The sequence below is a fragment of the Ciona robusta genome, chromosome 2, assembly GCF_009617815.1.
Source record: "Ciona robusta chromosome 2, ASM961781v2".
Lineage (NCBI taxonomy): Eukaryota > Metazoa > Chordata > Ascidiacea > Phlebobranchia > Cionidae > Ciona > Ciona robusta.
Genome location: NC_143236.1, coordinates 9,227,215 through 9,238,579, shown reverse-complemented (window position 1 = coordinate 9,238,579; position 11,365 = coordinate 9,227,215). Strand labels below are relative to the sequence as shown.

The 11,365-nt window shown below is 38.7% G+C and overlaps 2 protein-coding genes across 2 annotated transcripts; one reads left to right on the top strand and one right to left on the bottom strand.

Annotated features, from left to right (window-relative positions):
- Positions 1-46: 46 nt before the first annotated feature.
- Positions 47-5,086, top strand: LOC149740964 (germ cell-less protein-like 2). The gene is made up of 8 exons (XM_089872489.1): positions 47-683; positions 1,541-1,708; positions 1,891-2,079; positions 2,459-2,701; positions 2,961-3,097; positions 3,376-3,469; positions 3,737-3,944; positions 4,304-5,086. Exons 1-8 carry the CDS (start codon positions 405-407, stop codon positions 4,405-4,407), a joined length of 1,422 nt encoding a protein of 473 aa, XP_089728615.1. The 5' UTR covers positions 47-404; the 3' UTR covers positions 4,408-5,086.
- Positions 4,421-10,584, bottom strand: LOC149740963 (rho-related BTB domain-containing protein 2-like). Its single transcript, XM_089872486.1, has 9 exons — positions 10,341-10,584; positions 9,814-9,917; positions 9,270-9,455; positions 8,714-8,863; positions 8,194-8,380; positions 7,438-8,016; positions 7,061-7,214; positions 6,630-6,838; positions 4,421-6,123 (listed from the first exon to the last, which is right to left on the bottom strand). Exons 1-9 carry the CDS (start codon positions 10,530-10,532, stop codon positions 5,986-5,988), a joined length of 1,899 nt encoding a protein of 632 aa, XP_089728612.1. The 5' UTR covers positions 10,533-10,584; the 3' UTR covers positions 4,421-5,985.
- Between the last annotated feature and the right edge of the window lie 781 nt (positions 10,585-11,365).

Here is an 11,365-nt window from a genome sequence, read left to right as displayed (position 1 = left end):
GTTTTTTTTTTCGCGTTCTCTCTCGCTTATTTGTTCTTTTTTTTTATGAGGTAGGCTCAGGTTCAAATCCTAGCGCTGGGGGTTAGATTAGGCGTTACACCAGGGGTAACAAGGTAAACAGATCTACCCCAGAAGTATAGGCGCCACACCAGGGGTGGCGGGGTGGTTGCATTAATCAGTAAACATTACAACCAATAAGTTAGATTTGTTTCACAAGATTGTGTGTCTAACTATCTCTGCGACCCTGTGTTTAAAATGTTTCGCTTATAGCTAGATATATGTATTCGCTAGAATATGAAAAATATAATAACTTTTTCAATACCGGTCCTAATTTTTTTGCTCGAATTGCAGCTAACAATTATTAATGTAGCAAATTCTGTAAAAATATTTCTAAACATTTGCAAATGGGTAATTTTATTGGAAGAGCGAGGGAGCCTGAGGTTAATTTGAAACGAAAACTAGATTTGGATGAAACGGAGTCTCTTACTGGGTTTGAAGTAAAAAGAATAAAGTTGCACACGACGTCGCAATATATTTATAATACATTGTTTGTGAATGGGGAAGGAAGTGATGTCACAATATGTGCGTTGGACCGTGAGTGGAAGTTACACAAACTTTATCTTCGGCAAGCGGGGTATTTTAGCGGGATGTTTCAAGGATCATGGAAAGAATCCGAGTTAGAGGTTTGTATGGTTGGCTGTATAGAGGTGGTGACTACTGTTGCAGTTTGTGGGATGTGGCAATCCTTAAAAGATCTGGTGCAAGCAGAACACCCGTGTTATAACGACTGTCGTTGCCCCGCCATGCGAGGATAAATAAGTTACATACATGGTAACTTGTAGGCAGGCATGAGGTGTATAAAACAGAACACCTGTGTTATACTGACTGTCGTTGCCCCGCCATGCGAGGATAAATAAGTTACATACATGGTAACTTGTAGGCAGGCATGAGGTGTATAAAACAGAACACCTGTGTTATACTGACTGTCGTTGCCCCGCCATGCGAGGATAAATAAGTTACATACATGGTAACTTGTAGGCAGGCATGAGGTGTATAAAACAGAACATCTGTGTTATACTGACTGTCGTTGCCCCGCCATGCGAGGATAAATAAGTTACATACATGGTAACTTGTAGGCAGGCATGAGGTGTATGAAACAGAACACCCGTGTTATAACAACTGTCGTTGCCCCGCCATGCGAGGATAAATAAGTTACATACATGGTAACTTGTAGGCAGGCATGAGGTGTATAAAACAGAACACCTGTGTTATAACGGCCGTCGTTGCTCCGCCATGCGAGGATAAATAAGTTACATACATGGTAACTTGTAGGCAGGCATGAGGTGTATAAAACAGAACACCTGTGTTATACTGACTGTCGTTGCCCCGCCATGCGAGGATAAATAAGTTACATACATGGTAACTTGTAGGCAGGCATGAGGTGTATGAAACAGAACACCCGTGTTATAACGACTGTCGTTGCCCCGCCATGCAAGGATAAATAAACAAGTTACGTTCATTAACCCCCCCCCTTCCACAGACCATCCACCTTAACATACCAGACCCGAACATCACAGTTGATTCGCTCAACATAGCTTTTGGATTGCTTTACTCGGACGATCTCGTTATCGCGTCACAATCGGTTGTGTCGGTCCTCGCAGCAGCTTCTCTCATCCAATCAGATGGCTTGATGCAGAAATGCTCGCAGGTAAAGAAATGTTTGAAAATAACACCTGTGTTATATCGACTGTCAAAGTCTCGTCAAGCGAGAATACAAAAGTTACTTCCATAAAGCATTTTTGTGGTTTTGTGAAGACTGATGAGTAAAAAAATCATTTCTGCTTTAATTTTGATTAATTCCAGACCTTTATCACACAAACCCTCCTACAGGTGATGGTTGAAAGTATTTGCTCGACCACTGTTTGCGAATATTACCAAACTTCGAGGTTATACGGGCAAGTAAAGGTGGAAGCTGCGTGCGTTAGTTGGTTGGAGGACAACCTGATGGTCAAACATTCAAACAATAATTTGATTGCTGAAATTAATCCGGATCTAATGACACGGATTGTGAAGTCACATGTGAGTTGTTGTGATGTCATAGGCACCAAACCTGGGGTGGCAGGGTGGGCAAGCCAACCCTGAATTATCTGATATAAGTTAAATTTAAAGGGATGCATCTATCCCTGCCTACCCTGCATTTAAGTTTGGTGCCCATGGTTGTTGTAATATCAAAGATATCACCCGTCTAAATTGGTTGAGTCAGTATTTGGGTGTATTAGTCACATATTTTATAGTTTTTTTTACATGTTTATATTTCACGTCTGTTTTATTTATAAGTGTGTTAAATGACTGTTGCTTTACTTTTTAATTTTGTATATACTGCTTAATATAACACAAGAGATAAAACAAAAGTTTGGCCATGCTTCTATTTTTGTTAAAGTTTTACCAAATTTGTTAGAACTTATTCGTCCTCCAAGTTGAGATGGACATCTACACGTTGCTACGACGATGGTTGTATTTTCGTGTCAACCAAACCAGTCACCAGGTGGGGGAAAAGAGTGCTGTTTCTTCGTTTTTCCGTGACAAGTTTCAGGAAAGTGGGAAGCGATATCTTGAGACGGACGATGGGAAAGATTACGAAGAAACTTTTCATGCAGTTCGATATTGTAACGTCATCCGTGACTTTATGTGCGCTGTCGAGGTAAAACTTGGTCATACAAATAAAATTAATTATTTTCCCCCAATTAAAGCCCTTGTCACCTACCTTTGGGGAAGCGACAAGCTCCAACATCTGGTGAGGTTCATATGGTAGCATCCTGGGTGTTAGGGTAATGGCCAACTCTGGCATAAATTCTATGTCTCATGGCAAGCCTCACTGTACATAATAACATAGAATAAAAATAAATAATTTTTTTTAAATCTTTCCCCCCCTCAAACCGTACCCAATGTTAAACACCCAGGTTGAATCCGACGGTATCGTTCCCGGGAGTTGGCTCTTTCCCGTTTATCGAGAACGTTGGTTGTCGATGTTACGAGTGGAACAAGGGATCGATCGTGGTCCGAATATTAAACCGGAGGTGGATGGTGGGAGCATGAGGTGGGTTGTGCAGTCTTACTGGGGTCATGTAAAGTATCATAAATTTGTTTATTTCTTGGAATTCGATTGCGAGGGTTAAATACTGGTAAAAACTAATCGTCAAGAATTCGTAAATGTAGCTGCAAATTTTGGCGAATGTTAAAGTAACCTGAAAGCACGTAACCACAAGTTGTTAAAGTTGATTTTAATGGCTTGGGGTTCCTACAATTTATATTTGTTGTGTTATTTCGGTCACTGAATATTTATGTATGTGAAAATGTACCAACTTGTGCTCCAAGGTGTGGAAGGATCCTCATGCGCGACGTCGACCACTGTTGGAGATGGAACGGATTCAACTTCGCAATCGACCTCCTTGTCATGTATAATGCTAAGGTGGGTGGTGTTGTGGGGTCGTGTATGAATAGAAGTGAACATAAAGTTACATACGTGGTAACTCGTAAGCAGGCACGAGGTGTATGAAACAGAACACCCGTGTTATAACGACTGTCGTTGCCCTGCCATGCGAGGATAAATAAGTTACAATAATAGAGATTCTATAAGGGTGAGGTCTTCAGTGAGGCACACCTGAGACATGGGATGTAGGTTCATTACCCAGAGTGCTACCATCCACACCTACAATAACAACTTCCATCCACGCAGACTCCCTGTTCGTTGTCGATTAAACGAAACATCAAATCCCAACGCCGGGTGGCAGCAGTGGGTTTGGGGTCGCAACGGAAAGTGATTTATAAAATAAAGATTTTCTCGTTGGACACGCGGGGCCACGTGTGCGCGTGCACCTCAGTCGGCCCGTGCGTTGCCGCGCTTGAGAAAGATGAGGACCGGGTAGTGCTCACGCATGATAATGGTATGTTTGTGTTGCTTAAGTTTAAACTATATTTTTTGTAGCCAATATATGACGTCATAGCCCATGGTGTGAGGCTCGTCTCTGCTACCATTGTGGGTGCATGTTCTTGTTTTAAAATATCTTTTCAATAGTATTAATTACTTCAAATCATAATGGCTATTTTAAGTTTTAAGTTTATAGAATACCATAAACAAAGATTTTAATAAAACTTATTAAATTTTATATTTTTTTACTAACAATCAAAATTATCTTGGTATAATGATATAAACAATCAAACTATTACATCATAATGCTAAACAACAGCAGGATGTGACATCACAACAACATTGTTTCACTATGACATCACAATTACCTTACAGATAAACAAAGACTGACGTTTCCACTTTATGTTTCGGCAACTTTCAGAGTCGTATCCACGAATGAAATGCTAAATAATTTCGAAATACGTCCTCTGGCTTGTTAAAGGACTCCCTTTATATTATTTTAAAATTCTTGTTCTTATTCGTTCCTAGAAACTGATTTTCTTTATTTGTTTTTAACTGTTTTGATATTTAAGTCAAATGTCTATGGAGTCTCTTTAAATTGATTTTTAAATGTTTTTTCGTGAATTGATCTGAATTTACTTAAAGGGTTTTCCATTCAGTAAATAACATCACTACTCCACTACATAAAACTTTAGAGCAACTGTGGCTCAAATCCCAGGTCCAATTACATGACTCACCACACAACCTCACCCATATAGAATTGCCTTGTCATGTTAAAGACTTTTATTATTGTTTTGTATTCTTCTTCCCATTTCTTCTTAAACACTGATTTCCCTATTTTATATTAACTATGTTGACGAAAATATTTGTCTCTTCATTTAAACGTGATAATAATTTAACTTAAAGTCAATAATATTTGATAAATATCATCTTAAACTCAGGTGTTGGGACAGCCCTGGCTTAAAAGTAAGGTTCTATGACATGCCTCACTGTATAATTTCACCCATATAAAAATATAATGCATGAAAAGCGGGAAGTTGGTATTTCCTGCTTATTTCTTTACTTGTGACGTCTTCATTTTATTCTCGTTCTTAAACCATTGGTTTTCTTCTTTTATACAAGTTTTGAATTTATAACAGAATAAAATATTGAAAAATATTTTTCTGTGGTCATTATTATTAAAGTTAAGAATTAAAAGAAAAAAATTAATGCCTAAGACTAAACATAGTTTTATGTTTATCCTTGTGTGGGCCAACGACAGTTGGTATAACACGGGTGTTCTGTTTCATACACCTCATGCCTGCTTACAAGTTACCATGTATGTAACTTTGTGGGTGATTGTTTTTCTATGGTTGACAATTTGGACAACCCATTAGTGACCACCGGGTTGAAGCAATTGCTGTTAAGTGTCTTGCCCAAGGACATACACACCAACAATGGTAGCAGCGTGTATCCTCTGGTTGAAGATGATTGTTCTAACTACAATGCCACACCATTGCACAAACAAGGCTTATAACATTTAAAGCATTAATAAGCGCAACTTAACTATTTAAGACATTGAACCTTGAACCCGGTAACCTCTGGTTAAAGACGAGCAAGCTGTTTCCAGTTGGTCTGTTGGGAAAAAAGGCACAAAAACTTCATAACGTCTGTTTTCAAAACAGAGCTCGACTTTCTTTTTGTAAACCTTTAAACCTTCTTGGCATTCTAACTAAGCCGCAATATTAACCACCAACCAAACAATGAAGAGAAGCGAAATGTTTACTGCCTGCAGCAACACCAAGCATTACCAACAACAACCAATGATGAAGGTTTACAGAAACAAGGCAACAAATACTGAAGATGCTGTAAATAAGTCACTGGAACAAAAGGTAAAATAGAATTGCACGCAGTATTAACAATGGTTGATTATTCCTTCATAAAGGTTGACAATTGGTTGATTATGACATCATAAGTAACAATAATGAGTTCAATGTCATCATAACCATCAATGGATGATTATGTCATCTCAACCACCAACAATAGTTGATTATGACATCACAACCACCAACAATAGATTATTTTCGATACTTCCTTCCACTTTCCTCCTCCTTGCGTTGATAAAGACTTTTATCGTAAACATCCTGTTGTTTGATGAACCAGACGGGAGGCCATCGATGTTCTTCAAGGTGGGATAACGTGGGTGGGGGTAGACTCTGTTGTGTGGGGAATATAAGTACATGGGTGTTATACATGTGGGTGGCGGTAGTCTCTAACGTTTAACAGCTATTTTAATTAATAAAGGGATTAGAAAAGTGCGGGTGTTCTGTTTCATACACCTCGTACCTGCTTACGAGTTACCACGTATGTAACTTATTTATCCTCGCATGGCGGAGCAACGACAGTCGTTATAACACGGGTGTTCTGTTTCATACACCTCGTGCCCGCTTACGAGTTACCACGTATGTAACTTATTTATCCTCGCATGGCGGAGCAACGACAGTCGTTATAACACGGGTGTTCAGTTTCATACACCTCGTGCCCGCCTACGAGTTACCACGTATGTAACTTTGTGGGTGATTGTTTTTTCTGTGTGGTTGACAATTTAGACAACCCATTAGTGATCACTGGGTTGGAGCAATTGCTCGTTTTCCGGAAGTAACTTACATCGTTCATACATTCAACATTCTTTGAGACGTTACCTTAATGTTTGAGACATTACCTTCATAATCTTAGGAATACTCCGGCACGCATCATTATAATGAATTGAAAGGAAATAGAGACACCATTGTCGTAACTCTGGTGCGTTATGCAAATCAGCTATCTGTGACATCATAATAACATCCGTGCAGAATTTCGAGATTAAACATTTTTCGTTTTTCTCAAAGTATTTTCGCTCGTCCTTGATAAACATGTCAACAACTACGCAACCTAGTGGTGGAATATATGATTTCTATGTTAAATTAAGACATTTATAATTTAATAAAAAAGATTAAAACGAACTTATTATGGAATAAATCAGTTACATTCAGTAATGTTACAAAAGTAATCATATAACTTAAAAATCTTTTTTAATTTTACGATTTTAAACACTGATTTTTCTTTTTTAATTTTCAATTCATAAAAATCCGTAAACTATTTTAACAAACTCACAAACTCTTGAAATAAGACGGGGCAAGCAGAGGCGGTCAGCGAGCTTTATGACATCATAGACAGTTGCGCAACAATCGAGTTCCGGAATATTATTTGTGTAAATGAATTCGAGAACGCAGCGTAGAGAAGTGGTTGTTGTGTCGGGGAGGTCTACCTGTGATGTCATAATGGTGGTGATGATGTCGTAATGGTAGTGATGATGTCATAATGGTAGTGATGATTCGAAACATAGAAAAACTTATTGATTTTACATTGGCTCTGTTTGTTTTAGGCTTAATACAGGGATGCTAAAACATATGATGCCAAGTTGAAACATCACTTCATACCCAACATGGCGCCTATGTGTCATAATAACAACCAATATGATGTCATAATACCTCTTTGTTTCCACTTTCAATGAAACTTCCCGTAAACATAGCCATCATGACATCACAACCACTCGCTAGCAACACCTTGTGGCCGGGGATCGAACCATCGTCGAGATGGAAGACGACGTCGGCGAGAGTCGGGGTCTCGATGAACAACGACTTCATACTCGCTGCTAGTCGGCTCATAAAGCCCTCGTGTGGGCGAGGATCAAAGGTCATAGAGTTCAAAAGGTCAGCAACGAGGTTAACGAGCTCAGGGATCGCGAACTTTTGACCCGCGATGATAATTTGCGTTAGGATCGAAACATCGGGGGTTTCCAACATTAGGAGCCCCGTGTAGCAGAAATTAACGAGGATTTTTAATATTTCTGTCGGGGTTTCCGATTCGTAAACCTCCCGTTGATTGTCGTCGATACTATGGTGTGTGATGTCATAATTGCGCTTGTAACTTTCAACAGTGTTGCCGGATTTAGCGATTGTGACAACGAAAGCATCGTTGGTAGCTGGCAACACTGGGGAGGTAAAAACTTCAGCGAAAACGCTCGACGACGCGCATAACACCACTTTGTGGGCAAATATTTTCTCGCCCTGGAAGAAAAATAAAATAGATATATATTTAATTATTAAAAATCGTAAAAAATAATTAATCTAAAGAAATTTAACAGTGTAAAAGAATCAATTACTCAAATTAAATAAAAAAAAACATTTTAAAAATATTTAAGATAATAATAAAAACATTAACCGGTGTTAAAATAAAAACTTTACCTCAGAGATCAGAACGACATCAGTTAAAACATTATCTTTATACATTTGAAATAAGTTGGGTAACAATGGTGACTTTGTATCAAGATGGGGAAAGTTTGGTGGGCTCGGTTTGGGGGGTTGGAGGGGGGGCTGGAGCTGAAGGCGTTGGATTCGTTTCAAACTTGAATTCCAGAAGTTCAGGTTTCGTCTGTGGTGTTGGGGTGTTGGTGGGAATAATGGTAATAACAATATTGTCAGCCGCCATGGCTCATTGGTTAGGTGTCTTATAGTAACCGAAGGATACAGGGTTCAAACCTAGATGCTGATAAGCTGCTACCGTTGTGGGGGTGTTTAGGGTAAAACACTTAGCTGCAATTACTCCAACCCAGTGGTCACTAATAGGTTGTGTTAAAATCTTTACATTTTTTCCACACGGAGGCCATGGGACCTGAGACGTAGGCCAGAGTTGGCTCCCCAGGCACCTCTGGCATTACACATAGGTACAATAGGCCTACATAATGGCAATTGTTATACAACGAACCTGTACAGCAACGCAGCTCTACAAGCGTTTTCGAACACATCGTTTATTCCATACCCAAGCAAAACGCTTGACTCGTAGTAAGGACAGTTCGTCTCCATGGCCATGTACCGACATTGCTCCGGGAATAAAATATCGGCGTGTTTCACTGCTCTGGGGATTATTGAATAAGCAATGTGAATATCATTATGTGATTGGTTTCTATTATATATGTGTAAACTTCCTACAGCGATGTTGGCCCATTGTCCCTAACAATAACATGTCCCGCCATATATGGTCGAGGTCTTCACTCTTCAGTGAGCCATTATCCTTGATATTTAGATTTCAGTTTCTAGGATTTATACTGAAATTGCCGCACAATACATACAGGTTAAGCTTTCCAACAAACAGCCACAAGAGGATAAATACCAAATAGGCATCCAACTGACGAACTACAAGCCCCCACTTAATTGATTGGTGCTCCAAGCCAGTGGTCACTGATGGGTAATACCCTAGATTTTGGGGTAATGGGGCAACTCTAAATACCATAGGAGCAAGAACATTGAATATAACCCCTTACTTAGTGAGCGTTCCTTTACATTTGATCTTTTCCCTCAACTCAGCGAACCGCAGATCTACCTTGCAGGCCACCAATAATACAGGGATGTTCTTGTTGTGTTTACGAACCTCAGGTAACCAGAACTTGGTGACTTGCCTCAACGATCTCTCGTCACAAACGGAGAAACAAACAACAATAACGTCAGCTCTGGACATAGAGGTGTTAAAGGAGTTTAAGGGGGGACATCATATGTTTTATCAGGAAGTTTTAAGCTTAAAACAACTTCAACCCTACTGTTTGCATAGCAAAATTAACTCTGTGTGGAACAAACTTGTTGTGATTGTGTTTTTATGGATGTGTTTTGTTAACACTTTGTAAAATTACTAAATCCCAGATACCTATTAAAAATACCAAATGCTCATTCAAATACAACTTAACTTATATAAACACCTGTGAAAGGCTGTGCAACCAATATTTCAAGGTTATTGTTTTGTTGACACTTTGTGAAACTAACTGTTACAAATACAACATATACAAACACCTGTACAAACCAACACGTACTTACTTTCCAAACGCGAACCTTCTATTTTTATGATGATCACCAAACGTATCCCACAACCTCAGCGACACCATCGTGCCGTCGATGTTGCAACGAGCGTTGTCCAATACCTGGTTAGCAAGGTTAGTGGGTGGTTAGGATGGAAACAGGGATTCGAATTATTGAATAAATAAACGTATATTTAGACCTTTGAAAGTTACAATGTAGACAAACTTTACATGCACTGCTTTATACATTTGGAGACATCACTTATTCTCCCTACCATGCATGGTATGTTTGTGGGAATTCTGACATAATATTTGTTTTCTATATGGGTGAGGTCCTACAATGTGGCATGGCGTGTCATCTTGGATTTAAACCAAAATTGGCCCATTACCTTAACATTGTATATGCACATTCTATTCTACATGGGTGAGGTCCTACAGTGAGGCGCGCCATGGGACCTGACATTTAGGCCAGAGTTGGCCCATTACCCCAACACCAATGGTGCTCTAACTCATTATTTGAGTAAACACACACAATTATAACAATACCTTTTGATTATTTCTATATTGATCAATTGCCCACACAGTAGGTACGTGGCTGGTTGAAATGTTACATCTATTATTGGGAGCTTCTTCATTGTAAGCTCTCGAACAAATTAAACGGGTTTTCCCAACGTTATTATCTCCAACTACAACGCATTTTATCGTTTCCTCGTTTGGGTTTTCTGTTGTGTCAGACATCCTACTAAATTTACATTATTGCTGGAACAAATACATGTTACATTATCATTATTTAAATAAATGGAATCACTATATCATAATGTGGGGTAATGGGCCAACTCTGGCCTAAATCCTAGATCCCATGGCGCGCCATACATCCATATAAAATACATCATACTTGCATAAGATGAATCACCTACATTTGGTGAGTCAAATAATCTATACAATGAACCACAAGACATCAATTAAATATTATTTTCCCTGCTATTATATAAAGATATATGAAACTAATATTTTAGCAGGAGAGAATTTTAATAAAACTAATGTAAACCCTAATCCAGTCTTGATACATTGCAAAGATTTTTTTTTATAAAATCTGGAATAATTCATAAAGTAAGGTGGGGGAAGATGGGACACCTTTTTATTTTAATTTCTCGTCACCTTTGGTACTAAACAAAAAACATCCAAAGAATTATAAACCCTATCCTCACAACTCCCATAGACTGTTCCTAATTGTTTCAATGAGGATATTTAGATATGTGCTAAAGGTGCCCCATCTTCCACCACCCCAATATATATATTAACTACAGAAATTAGTTTCTTGGAAAAGATAAATCAATTAACTATTGTATACAACATATAACCTGATCTTATCTATGATATACTACACATTATGCACCACAAACCCACAAGTACAACGATCAATATTTCCATTAAACACAGAACTTATCAATTGGTGCTAAACTACAAACCACACTAATTATAAACCGCACAAAACTAAACAACTAATTTAGCTGAACCGACACAAGCTGAGTCATCGTCTGCCAGATGCTCGTTTTATGACTCATCGACTA

Coding starts and splice junctions, on each gene's coding strand:
- LOC149740963 (XM_089872486.1), bottom strand. CDS start 10,532: ATGTCTGACACAACAGAAAACCCAAACGAGGAAACGATAAAATGCGTT. Junction 8,381..8,713: donor AGAGCTGCGTTGCTGTACAG/GTTCGTTGTATA, acceptor CCAACACCACAG/ACGAAACCTGAACTTCTGGA. Junction 8,017..8,193: donor ATGTCGTTCTGATCTCTGAG/GTAAAGTTTTTA, acceptor TTTTTCTTCCAG/GGCGAGAAAATATTTGCCCA.
- LOC149740964 (XM_089872489.1), top strand. CDS start 405: ATGGGTAATTTTATTGGAAGAGCGAGGGAGCCTGAGGTTAATTTGAAA. Junction 2,702..2,960: donor ACTTTATGTGCGCTGTCGAG/GTAAAACTTGGT, acceptor TTAAACACCCAG/GTTGAATCCGACGGTATCGT. Junction 3,470..3,736: donor TTGTCATGTATAATGCTAAG/GTGGGTGGTGTT, acceptor CCATCCACGCAG/ACTCCCTGTTCGTTGTCGAT.